This window comes from Corvus cornix, chromosome 21 (assembly GCF_000738735.6).
Source record: "Corvus cornix cornix isolate S_Up_H32 chromosome 21, ASM73873v5, whole genome shotgun sequence".
Classification (NCBI taxonomy): Eukaryota; Metazoa; Chordata; class Aves; order Passeriformes; family Corvidae; genus Corvus; species Corvus cornix.
In genome coordinates, this window is record NC_046350.1 from 2,881,376 (window position 1) to 2,893,621 (window position 12,246).

Below are 12,246 nucleotides of genomic sequence, written 5' to 3' on the forward strand. Positions count from 1 at the left end.
CCTACCACTACTTCTGGCATTCCTGCAAATAAACAGGTAAATATTAACTGAATTAATCCACTTTCCTGACTCCCTCATGTTTCAAGAAGGGTTTCCATAACTGGTAATTCCAACTTTTTATTCCCCACACACCGGATTCCACTTTTGCTTTTGACACTACACTTCAGGATAACCATATACAGTTAACAAGGACGATTACACAGGTTAGGAAAAGCACATCAGGTCCATCAACTGGAGGAAATAATATTTCATCCTATTTTCCCACAAGACAGACAAAGGATTTGGAGCCACAGTACAGCCACTGTCCAAGTGTCTGGACACATATTTGTTGCTGCTGAACTACGGTCATCTATAACACCCCACTCTCTGTGGAGGAACCTGGAAGTGTCAAACAGCAAAAAAACCTAATACCACTGACCAATATTCAGCAGTACTTCGACAGGTTACTAAGGACAAACAGTCAGGCGGTTAAATACCATCACCATTTTATAGTTTGTGTACAATATGCTAAAACTAATGATGAAGTAATTTTTTTATTTAGGGTATCATTAAGTGTAATAAAGTTAATTTATTCAAAAAAGTTCACTTGGAGTAAAAAAAAAAAAAAATCAGGAGGGCAGTGCATTACTCCCAACCCTCCCTCTGTTTGCTCTGCTTTACAGGAGCCATTCCAGTTCCAGCACTCTGACATACTAACTGCCCAGCACTACTAGATCAGCCCTTTTTCACTAGGTTCATCCTAACATGAACCAAAGGGAAGGGAAAAAAGCTAGGTTTTCCTAAGAGGAAGATGAGGATCCTCTCTGTGTCTGAGCATAAACAGCATAGCAGGTATTACTGCCCTTGTTCAAAATTACCAGGATTGGTAGGTAACCTCCTAATTTTGCTCAATCCCCAGCCCACTCACAGCAGTCACTAGGGCTGTAAACACAACTGAGGAACTGCAAGCAGAATGCCAGCACCACATTCCTGCTTTGCACATTAAGCAAAGCACTAAATTTCATTAATTTCACAAAATAAACCCACAATTAAGTGCTTCTGTTAGAGAAATTGCCATCTCGTTCACCGATCAGCCTCAAACCCCAACCACACGCGCAGCGGGAGGAGCCGCCCCCACGTGCCAGACAGCCCCAGTCAGGTGTATCAACACTTTACCACCACTCTGCTTTCCTCACACTACAAACAGTTTCCCTTGCATTTCACTTGCCAAGCTCTTTCTTCTCTAAAGCAAGTGGGGTTCCTCACATTCCTGCTGGTGGCCAAGAGGAGGGGCGGGGTCTGGACGCACGGTCCCACCAGCTGGCAGCGCAGGCACCCAGCTCACTGGTGACAAAGCAAGGTGGGACAGGTCTCTCTGAGGCACAGGGCACTGCAGACCACCACCACTGAAATGAAGGGTGAGAATTGACACTGGCACTCTGGATTTTATGGATGCTCTGGCTGCTCCAGCACTTAGCAAACACTTTGCCCCCAACTGCCTGCCATTCCAAACCCGTGTCATAACGTGCCTCAATCCCCAGCTCAGCACCATGCTAAGCACACCCCCAAGTGCCAGAGCAGCTGGGGCGGGAGGAGCCGCTATATGGGAGCGCACACGAGCTGGTCTGCAACCACCTCCTTGCTGCTTCTCCAGGGCGGGATCATCAGGCAGAACAGAAACCAACAGCAGCACTTCCTAGTAACAGCATTTGCCATTACCATCGGAGTATTTTATACTGCGATCACGTGGGCAGCAGGCAATTAGTCTAAATTCAATATTCTTACTGCTTTTGAGAAACCCCAGAGCTGACACAGACTGCGAGGATGCCCCAGCCCTGTGAGTGCTCCTAAGCAGGCACAGGGCTCTCGCAACAGCTCCCAGTGGCCTCTGACTTTGGGAACTCCGTGCTCCAGCTGAACACACCTGAATGAATTGATGTAGAGCATTAAAAAAAATACGCTGGACTTCAGAGTCCACAGGGAACTGTACTGAGCACTGCTCCTTTTCTATAGAGTTTTGCCATCTTGAGGGGACACTGTGATCTGGACCAACACCCCTTCCCTGCTCCAACTGTGCTGGTGACATAAACTGGTCCCACACACTTGCTCAACACTACAAATTTATAACACATTCAGCTACTTTAGTGAATAAGGAATGAACTGGAACATGCAGTGCAGAGTTACAATACACCGCACCACCCCAGGCAGCCTTAAAACAAGAAGGTTTTTAAAGTTTTCTGATATAAGAGTCAATTCTAAAAGGCAGTTAGAAACCTTAAAAGATAAAAAAAAAAGCAGTAGCAGTAGCCATGCTGCCGGGTCTGTAGCAGAGCAGGGCTTTGATGAACAAACGTGTGGCGACAGGAGCCGTGCGGTAACCAGCTGCCCAACACTCAGCTGCCGGCGGCCGAGGGGAACTGGAGAAGCAGGCAGCAGAGACCTATTGCTTTCACTTCCTCCCTGCCAGCATTTCAGAGCATCACAGCCAGCCCGAAGGCTCCAGACTCGCTCCCCCTTATCAGTCTGGGCTCCTCACGTCCCTCAGGCAATTCTCCAAACCTTCAAGATCTTCTCTACACTTTAGAGAAAAGACGGCAAATAACTCGTTGTCAAGCGAAAAGGAGAATGTCAGTGTCATGCGAGCAAAGCAAGAACGCCAGAGCACATCGAGATGTCAGTGAACACGCGACTCAGGCCCCCAGGCTGCAGACACAAAGAGTTTCTTCCTATGCTAAATAATGCTCAAATACAGAGTTTCATAATTGCATTATTTGAATACTCTCCCAAGCAGTACCTGAGCCTGGAATCTGCAAAATGTGGATGCTGGCTGACTCTAGAGAGCAGGGCAGTTCTGCCATGCCCCTCCAGACAAGCCCAAGCACACGGAGCAATTGCTGCTGGCTTTTTCTACCATGGAAGTTCTGGGCTTCTCCCAACAGATTGTAAATAGAGAATCCTGTTGGAATCAAAGCCCAAGATAGCATTTTACATTTCCAATGTTTAACTTTTTCTTCTTTCTCGCACCGTGTCATTAAGTGTTTACAAGGATGATTAATGACTGCGGCTGCCAACTGTTAACGAATGGCATCTCTGTTCAGAGCTGCAATCCAGTGCCTGGCAAGTGCTGTGCAGACTCAAGGTTACTCCAACATCCTTGAGCCCCAGCACCCCAGGAAGCCCCTGCTTCCTAGACAGAAAGCAGTGGGATGCATCTCCTGCAGACAATGCATCTTGCTGCCCAAAGTGACTAGCAGGTAATGAGGCCCCACCTTTGCCACCTCTGTCAGGGGACACGGGAGTTCAGCTGGGGCACCTGGAGGGTGGCTCTGTGCAGCCCTGCTTGGGGAGCCTAGCCCCACGCCATGGAAAGGAGCTAAGATCCAGTGCTTCCGAAATTCTCACTCGAAGCGCACTGCCAGCATGCCGAGCCAGAAGCCTCTGCTCCATCCACTCACTGAAACCAAACTGGACCTGCATTTCACAAACCCTAAAATGGTTCATAGTGAACAACAACTAAATCCTTAGAGTGAGGAACTCTCTCACAAGCACAAAGCACTGCAGAACTTTCTGGCAACTAACTCATTTGTCTTAATGTGAGAAATTGTATGAAAGCCCCATCTCTATACTCTCCCAGAGCCGGAGAAATAAGCACAATGCACCTTTACAAGCATTTCAAAAATGTAAATCTGTAATTAAATTGCTAGGCTTAACTTAAGATTTTCTATCTCTGGTAAAAAAAAAATTGAATTAGAAGGAACACTTCCTTCAGTAGGAAATATAAAACCGCTATAAACTTGATTTAAGACAAGATGACATCTTGGTATGGAAATGTATTTCCATCAAACACTGCAGTTGCAAATGCACGATCGGATGGAAAGCAAGCACCTCAATAACGTGTTTGAACCATTTTTAAGCGCTCCATTTCTCTTGCTACTCATCACGTGATTTTACTAAGTGTAAAGTCAACCACAACTCACCCAGCTCTCAGAGGACACAGTTTCTCCATCCCAACTACCCAATCCAGAGTAACATCTGACCGTTATTCCCAAGCTGCAGACACAAGTGCTCAGAAAAAGTTATTTGCAGTGTTCCCATGGTGATGCTCTACCCTGGCTGCTTCCTGACCTCTGCACTGGCAGCACCGAGGACTCGATGGAGTCCAGGCCCAGAGACTGCACGTGCCCATCCGGCCACCCACCACCTCCACAGCTGGGAACATCTGTGTGCTGGGCTTCAGGGCCCTAAGAGACAGGCAAGAGCCGTGTTCAAGTTTCCATGATCCATGCCCATGCAAAGGAGCACAAAAGGAACACTTAAGGATTTTGGAAAGGAGTCAGGTCACAGCTGGGTTAGGGGGTTTGGCCCCCATCACCCCTGGGGAGGAATCCCATACCAATGCCTGCTACGCTCACATTCTGCAGCTCATGGTGAGACTCGACACCCGTGACTGCCCGACACACACCATTTGAGGGAGGACAGCATTGTCACACACGTTCAGATCTGTAAACTGTTTAGGCATTTCATTTCTTTTCCATCTTTTACTAAACCTCCCTGTCCAGGAGACACCTCACACACAGGACCAGGGATTCTGAAATCAGTACAAAAATTCTGGAAATACCACAATATAAAATACATCTTTTTCTTCTCTACTTTACAATTTGTGTCTTCACTAGCACAGGCAGAACACCTGTGTACGCAGATGAAAAAATTTATTCCCTTAGGAATGCCTCAGAAATGTAGTCCAACATTATTATTCAATTATACCCTAAGAAAAATTCAAGTTTTATAACAGTGCACAAAATTAAACTTTCAGATTGGGGGTGGGGAAGGCAATAAAATCTGGAAGCTCAGCTCCTTCCTCCCCCATAATTAACACAAATTTCCAAGACTTCATCTAGGCATAAGACTCTGGCTTTTTCTATTTTTTCCTCCCCTCTTAGCTAATGAGGCCAAAAAATCTCTGGCCACAAGAAAAGCTCTTTCATTTAAATCGTGCAACATGGATACTTTACCAGCCACACCACACAGGCTGGCAGAGTCAGCACAAGCTATAACCCATGGACAGACCCGGCTCCACATCCCCATGGCATAACAGCCACAGTGAGAGATTTGTGAAGAGGGGATACAAATGAGAGTGAGGAGCCTGATATTCAAAAAGACAAGGGATGGGTCTGGTTTTAATGTTCCAGCTGATGACCTGTGTCCATTAGCAAACAATCCAACCAGAATTACAGCACCAGACAAACCCAGCCCAGCAATACACTGGTGAGCACTGGCAGAGCCGCTCACTCCCCGCTCCCCAGAACACTGACACAACCCTTAGGAGAACGGCCACACTCCCAAATTCTCCTCTGTTTTCAGCTGCATGATGAACTCTGCCACATCCTGTACCCACAGGAGGCTCCACACACCAACCCTGCCCAAAGCCACATGTGCAAGTGTGTGCACAAAGCACAAATACTGAAGTGACTAAACCCCACCCCAAGCAGCTCTTTCCAGTAAGAGGGAAGAGCATCCTTCTGTCACAAACCTGTGCAGAGCTTGCTTTCCCCAACTGTCTTTGTCCAAACATCATCGGTCAGAGCCACTGGAATTGCCACTGCTCCATGCCCTGTACCCACTCGTACAAACACTATCACAGAATAAACTGCAATCCACATTTTCTAAGATTTACATTTCAATTTAAATGACCCAAGACAAAAACATCTACACAAAAAAGCCAAGGCCAGCAACTCCCCCAAAGACCCGATTCATTCTATCACAGTACTGGGTATGTTAAAAATAGGTACCCGATTGTGACTTCCAGACACCAGAAGGAAGGGGGGTAAAGGCTCCAATTTTGAAAAATACACACAGGAACTGCTCTGTGATTGATTCTACGCTCAGCAAACACACACACACAAGTGAGCCGTGTTTGATCCTGCACTCAGCTGCCACTTGCAGGTGTTAAACTCGTGAGCACAGGTTCTGTTAACAAGTTTAGATCTACAAATGAGGGAGCAGAGGAACAGGACCAGTCAGCTCCCAACAAGCAGATGCTAACTGGAGTTCTACAGTCATTTCTCCAAGTGGATTGCCTCTATTATTAAGTGATTCCCACAAATATGGCAAAGCTACACTAAGACAGAGCTACTAAAAACTAAAACTACACATTGTGCATATTGCTATGGGACTTCCAGCATTGCTGCACAGCAGGAATACAGCCTAGGGATTGTAGAGCTACCTGGGCTGCTTTTTAACTTCACCTTAGCCCAAAGAATTTTAAATACTTCTTTTTTATTTAAATGACCCCAACCTTAACACATTAACAGGTGACCTGTGAACCAGCATACTCAGGGTAACTGGATTCCAGTAAAAAACACCCAGTTCTGTGTTTCTCTTGTTCTTAACAAGATTACTCAGACAGAGGTAAGCTGGTTTATCTCCCAGGACCCTGTGTGTCAGGAAAGAACATACACCACTTTTTTGTTCGGAAGTCTTCATGCACAGGAAGGTAACACTTTATTCAGCACAGTACAAACACACCTATCTAATTTTAAACCATTTTGAAACGGGTCATTAAGGTGATATAAGATTTGACTCTGAGACAAGTCACACACACATGAGCAATAGACTCCTACTGTACTAGCAGTCAATTTACACATTTGCCTTCAACTCCCACTTAAAGCTCACTTTCAGCATGTACTAGGACTTATTATTTATGGAACAGGTTCCAGAGCCAGAGAATTCATATCCTGCAACTTGCATGGCATGCTCTCACAAAACAGTCCATAAGCATTAAGTAAGTTGATACATTTAAGAATAAATAAGACATTTAACTACCTCGTTAGTGTTCCAGCGGTGCCTCTCTTTCGGTAAACTTGAACATTTTGGTAGACATTCAAGCAGCTTCTTCGGTAAAAAGATTTTTACATGACTGCCATTGCTGTTCCCATGATCATCTAGAAAGAAGAGGAGACACATGATGTACACACAGGAGAATGGGTGGTTGCAATCAGGAGACTCAAGTGACGACAAGACTTGGGAAACCCCCCAGTTCCCCTGTCCAAAAAGAGCAATTTGCCATGGCAGTAAGACAAATAACAGCTTTCTGCTGAAACTACAAGTTTATTTCAGAAATACAAATACAGTTTAATTCTTTCTGGTTGCAAAGTTTTAAAAGAGCTTTGATGGATTTGGGCACAAGCAGCCTGTGTGCGCTTACCTGTGCCTATTTTAGCTCATTATTTCCCTCAGTGGCAAATTTTACAAGCAATAGCAACGAAACACTGTAGAAGCTGTGACCACAGCGGCCCAACCTGCCAGGGAAGTCATAAATGAAGTTCACACTTGACAGGATTTGCAAGTAAATAAGCACAGAGCCCTAGCACCTGCTATAATTTTGTCAAGCTGCAGCAGAAATGCAACTCAAGGTCTATTAGTTCATTTAAAACTAAAACACACCACACATGATCAATCCCAGGTTACTTCTACTTCTGTTAGCTAAAAAGTGAATGTAGTTCCTCAACATGAGAGTGAGGAAGAGGGATGGAAGTTTTCCTACCTCACCATGCCCAAGGAGGCAAAAAGAGGGAGGAGTATTTCAAAAGGAGAAATACTAAATAATACACAACTATTCTTTTTTATTGCTAAATATGTAGAAGGTGCATCAATTCCCCTTCAAAGATTGGAGTCCCAAAAAGCCCTGCAATCCTACACCAGCCTGCAGCAGTCCCAGCAGCAGCACCTTGAAGATGTCTCTCTATCACCCTCTAACACCACCAAAAGAATCAGAGCATCCATGAAATGCACGTGTTTATCAAGTAAATCAGTCCCCACAGGAAAGGGAAATGGAGCAGCAGGGTAAGAGAGACCAGCCACAATGCAGAACTTTACCAGTTCTCCCTCCAAACACACCATATCTCTGTTGTCTTCTACCAGCCTCGTGTCCCATGACAGATCCTGGGCAGTGCTACACAAGCAGTACAGTTACTCACTGGCATTTTACCCTACAAAATTAATTTATAGTAATTTCCCACTTGGAAATGTACAGAAAAAGGGTATTAACTTTACACATCTAATCATTTTATGTCATAAAACACATGCCAGCACTATGATAAAACTCCTCTGCAATTCTGTACGACACAGACATTCCCCGTGACCTGCAGTGAACCCAACAGAGCCTGGCCCACGATCATTCTTAGAAATGACTTAGGAATTACAGAGACTTCACACCAGCAGTCAGACATCCCCGGTATTCTTAAAGCTTGATTAGACTCTTGGATGTGTCAAGTTCAACAATATACATGCTGTTAAATCAACTGCTCGTGCAAGCCCAGCAGATGAGTTTACAAGATAAGCAGCGATGTGTATGATAAACGTGAGCTGCTCTGTAATTTACAAGTCCTGCACGCTCCCTGAGTTATTGGGAACTTTACTGTGCGCCTGTGTCGGACTAAATCAACAGGGCTGCCACTTCCCAACTTCTTCCTGGGCAAGGAGCAGATGGGTAGATCGATCTCTGCTGGACTGCTAAAGAAATCAGGGAGAGGGTGCTCTCCATTACGCCATTCCAGGATTTCTATTTGGTTATTGAGTTATTTTAGACCATTACTCTACAAGGCTTTTTGGCCACATCCTTTCCCCAGCCAGTGTTCTGCACGTGTGACTGTCACTGCTATTTCCCTGCACTCAGGCCACTCAAAGCCTCACAGACACCCAAGTTGTGATAACCTGGGGTTATCCACAAAGACACAACTTGCCTGCAGCAAAGACCAGAGCCGGGCAAGGCCTGCCATGCCAGCAGCCCCCAGCCACTTCCAGGTCCACCAGCCAATGCAGACAATACTCACTTCACACTCCCTGCATTCATTTTACACCATTTCCATTTCTCATTCAAAACACTGCATTGCTCTACATTCAATTCATTAAGGCACAGAATATTTTACAGCACACATTATTGCTTTTATCAGCCAAACTACATCCCAGTTACATCTCATCAGCTTATTTTCCATGGGCACATTTTAATTGACATTAATTGTATTACTTCCCCTTACCTCCGTATCAGTCAGGCCCTCTATCATTCATTCCATTATTTTGCAGGGCTGGCAGACCTCTAATTATTCAGCTCGTTTTATTAACTTTCTTCCATTGTCATCAATTATCAGTATTATTAATCCAGAAAGTGCCTATGGATAACAGAGCCCTTTAAAATGTTTTGGTAGAAGTTGTCAGAACTTGCTGACACTAAACCTTCCAATTCCTGTTGTTAGTATCTCCCACCTTCTGTTATAACAGCAATGGAAGGTCATTCTTACCATCCTGTAACACAACTACATCTCACGGATGCCCCCCTTTTCTGCATTTAGCAATGGCATTTCTTCACTCCAAAAAATCCCCAATGTGGAAAACAACTGCTCCTGCCTGGATCCAACAGGCTTTTCATTATGGACTCCTCAAGCCGTGTGGTCAGAACAACACACAACCACCACGATACGGGATGCAAATCCTAAATCCAGTGACCTCTAAACCAGGTTTGACCTTGGAAAAGGATTAAATCAGCCAACCAGCTATGAGGGTGAAGAACCCATAGCCCCAAATGATGCACACACACTTGCCTTCAAACTTGCTTCTCAGCCCTCTGGAATCACTCACAATGTATTCCCACAGGGAGGAAAGTCCAGGGAAGCTGGGAACAGGAGAGGAGGATTGCTCACCCAGTGGCACTGAGGGTACTGGTGGAACAAGAGTTCCCATTCTTCCAAACGAACCACCATTTTCCTGCTCCTGTTCCTCACAAATAACACCATGACATCTTTAGGGAGGTGGAGCAACCCCCCCCCCCCCCCCCCCCCCCCCCCGTGCTATCCCTTGGCTTGAATAAAATCTGCCATTGCTTGTGCAGCTGACGAGCCCATCCACCACCACGGGGGCTCCTGGTGAAGGCAGAGGAACAAGAGTCCACATTGCTCTGCAGCCCCGCTCACCCGACGGCACAGCCAGAGCAGCCAGCAGGCAAATTCCTCCATTTATCGCCAACTAAAATTTCCTCGGTAGCTAAAAACAGGAGCTGCAACCTCCCAGCACTGATTTGGTTTTACTGTGCAAATCCAGATTTTTACTTGAACTTTCTCCTTGTTTATTTTTGCCACGGGTGCGACTAACACCACCGAGATCTGCAAATCCATCCAGTGTCAATAAAAAGTGTCTGTGCAAGCAGAGCCACACTGGCACGGGGAGGATTTGTCAGTAAAGCTCTATCGACACGGGGGTTTTTAGTGCAGAGCTGGCCACAGCTCAAAAATGTTTCCCAAGGCAGGCACAGCCACAGCTGAGAACTCGAGTAAGGAAGCTACAGACTAAAATATAGCAGCCTACAATGTGTCCTGTTATAATTCAGGATGAAAATGCAAAATTTAAGTCCCATTAGCAATCTTCAAAATTACTTATTAGCAAACCAGAAACTCATGTAGAATTTAAAAAGTGTAAGTATTATAAAGTTCATGGAAAGTTCCATATTAATTATACCACATAAACCCTTCGTCATTTTATGGGTTTCTTCATGCTCCTTGCACTTTATCCTCCCAAGGGATGCACCATGGGCCATAAAACTTTAAAGTGCACAACAGCAAATCACAGAGAGTCTGTGCTCTACCCCCACTCTCCAAACAACCCCCTACCCCCTTTTTTTTTTCTTTAACTGGTTCTTAAATCTTTGGTGATCCAGGAGGTGAATTTAGACCTGCAGCCCCATTAACTACCACAGTTTGTCTATATAACATGTAATTGGAGAATACAGAAATGGCCAAAAGGGTGTTGATCAGCTACTGATCTGTAGACAAGTCTATACTGGAAATAAATATCACAAGTAAGCTATAAACTCACAAACACAAGTTTTATAAGCCCATTATTATGAAATAATAACTTAGGACTGGCCATCTCCTTAACTACCTCAAGAGAGGGAAGAGGTGTTTAAACATTACAAATGGGCACTTTAGTACAAAACAAACGACTAAAATCCCAATGTCATCCTTATCTGGGAATGGGGCAAGCATCCAGCTGATCCCACCACCACTGACCACCCACTGAGGTGTCAGAGCCGCGGCCCTACAGCGTGTAAGTGGCACCACAAAAACACAATACACAGAGGCCACCATAGTCACCGGGTCACTTGCTGACCTCCAGACACAGATAAATCCAACAAACTCCTTCTGGAAGAAATAAATGCAAAGAAAGACTCCAGATCCAAACAACTGCAGGACTGCCATGCTATTTCTCACAGTTAAACTTCAATCCTGGCATCTTCCATCCATAAACAAGCAGCAATAGAAGCAAACCCAACAGCTCTTGGTCTGTTTGCTAGAAATATTTGTATGATTACAATTGTAAATCTCTTGGCAACAAAAGCAGATTTCTAAATATCAATCAAGGGTGGCTAAGAGAAGATAACCAGGTTCAGCTCTGCAGTGCTGCTGTCTCAGCACGGCTCCGCGGGATGCCAGCATTTGGTCAGACACTGGCCGAGCAAAGGCATTCCCAGTCCTCCAGCATGGGATGCAACCCGGGGCTGAGAGGAGGCTGCAAAGTAAGCCTAAGCAGCTCAGGCAAAGGTAAAAACAACAAGAGCAAGAGGCCAACACAAACCAGCATGTGTATGGCCATGACTGCTGCCTACATGGAATAAGCAAGGAAGGAAAAAACCCAAAAAGGATGAGGAAGGAATCACAGGAATGGTGGCAGTATGAAAGATGAGCAACAGAACAATTTTCCTCTAGAAGTTACTGAATCTAGCTTCAGTGTCTTGGAATATTTGTGATAAATACTTTGTTGCTATGACAAGCTCTAAAAACAATTCTAAGACCATAAGAAACACAAATATAGCTGAAGCTGCTGCTGTGCATCAGTGGCCCAGTTCTTCCTACCAGTAACGTGCTACTCTCAAGTCCCTTTGTCCTTTTCACATAGCAGAAAGTTTCTTGACATTTTGTAACTAAATTCAGTGTGAACACCAGTTAGGTAAAACTGCAAATAGTGCATTTTGGGGAAGAGTTGAGAGCCAAATTTTCCCTAATGAAGGCCCGCACACTGGCTGAGGGCTAGGTGACACGAGCTGTTTATTTCTTGTGCCATATGCTTATCGACCTGCACAACACTTGGAGTCTACTTTCTCCCACCAGCAAAACAAGCTCCTCTTTCCCACCTTGGTGGCTTCCAAGCACTTGCTAATGGAGTAAGAGAATTCCTTTACAGTCAGAAGGTGCACGAAAGTACCTCTCTCAAAGCAAACTT

The 12,246-nt window shown here is 45.1% G+C and overlaps 1 protein-coding gene across 1 annotated transcript in view; it reads right to left on the reverse strand.

Annotated features, from left to right (window-relative positions):
- Positions 1-12,246, reverse strand: part of CAMTA1 (calmodulin binding transcription activator 1) — a 235,443-nt gene that overhangs the window by 204,567 nt on the left and 18,630 nt on the right. Inside the window, exon 4 of the mRNA XM_039563897.1 lies at positions 6,802-6,920. Coding sequence (XP_039419831.1) covers positions 6,802-6,920 — 119 coding nt within the window. The remainder of the gene's footprint in view (positions 1-6,801; positions 6,921-12,246) is intronic.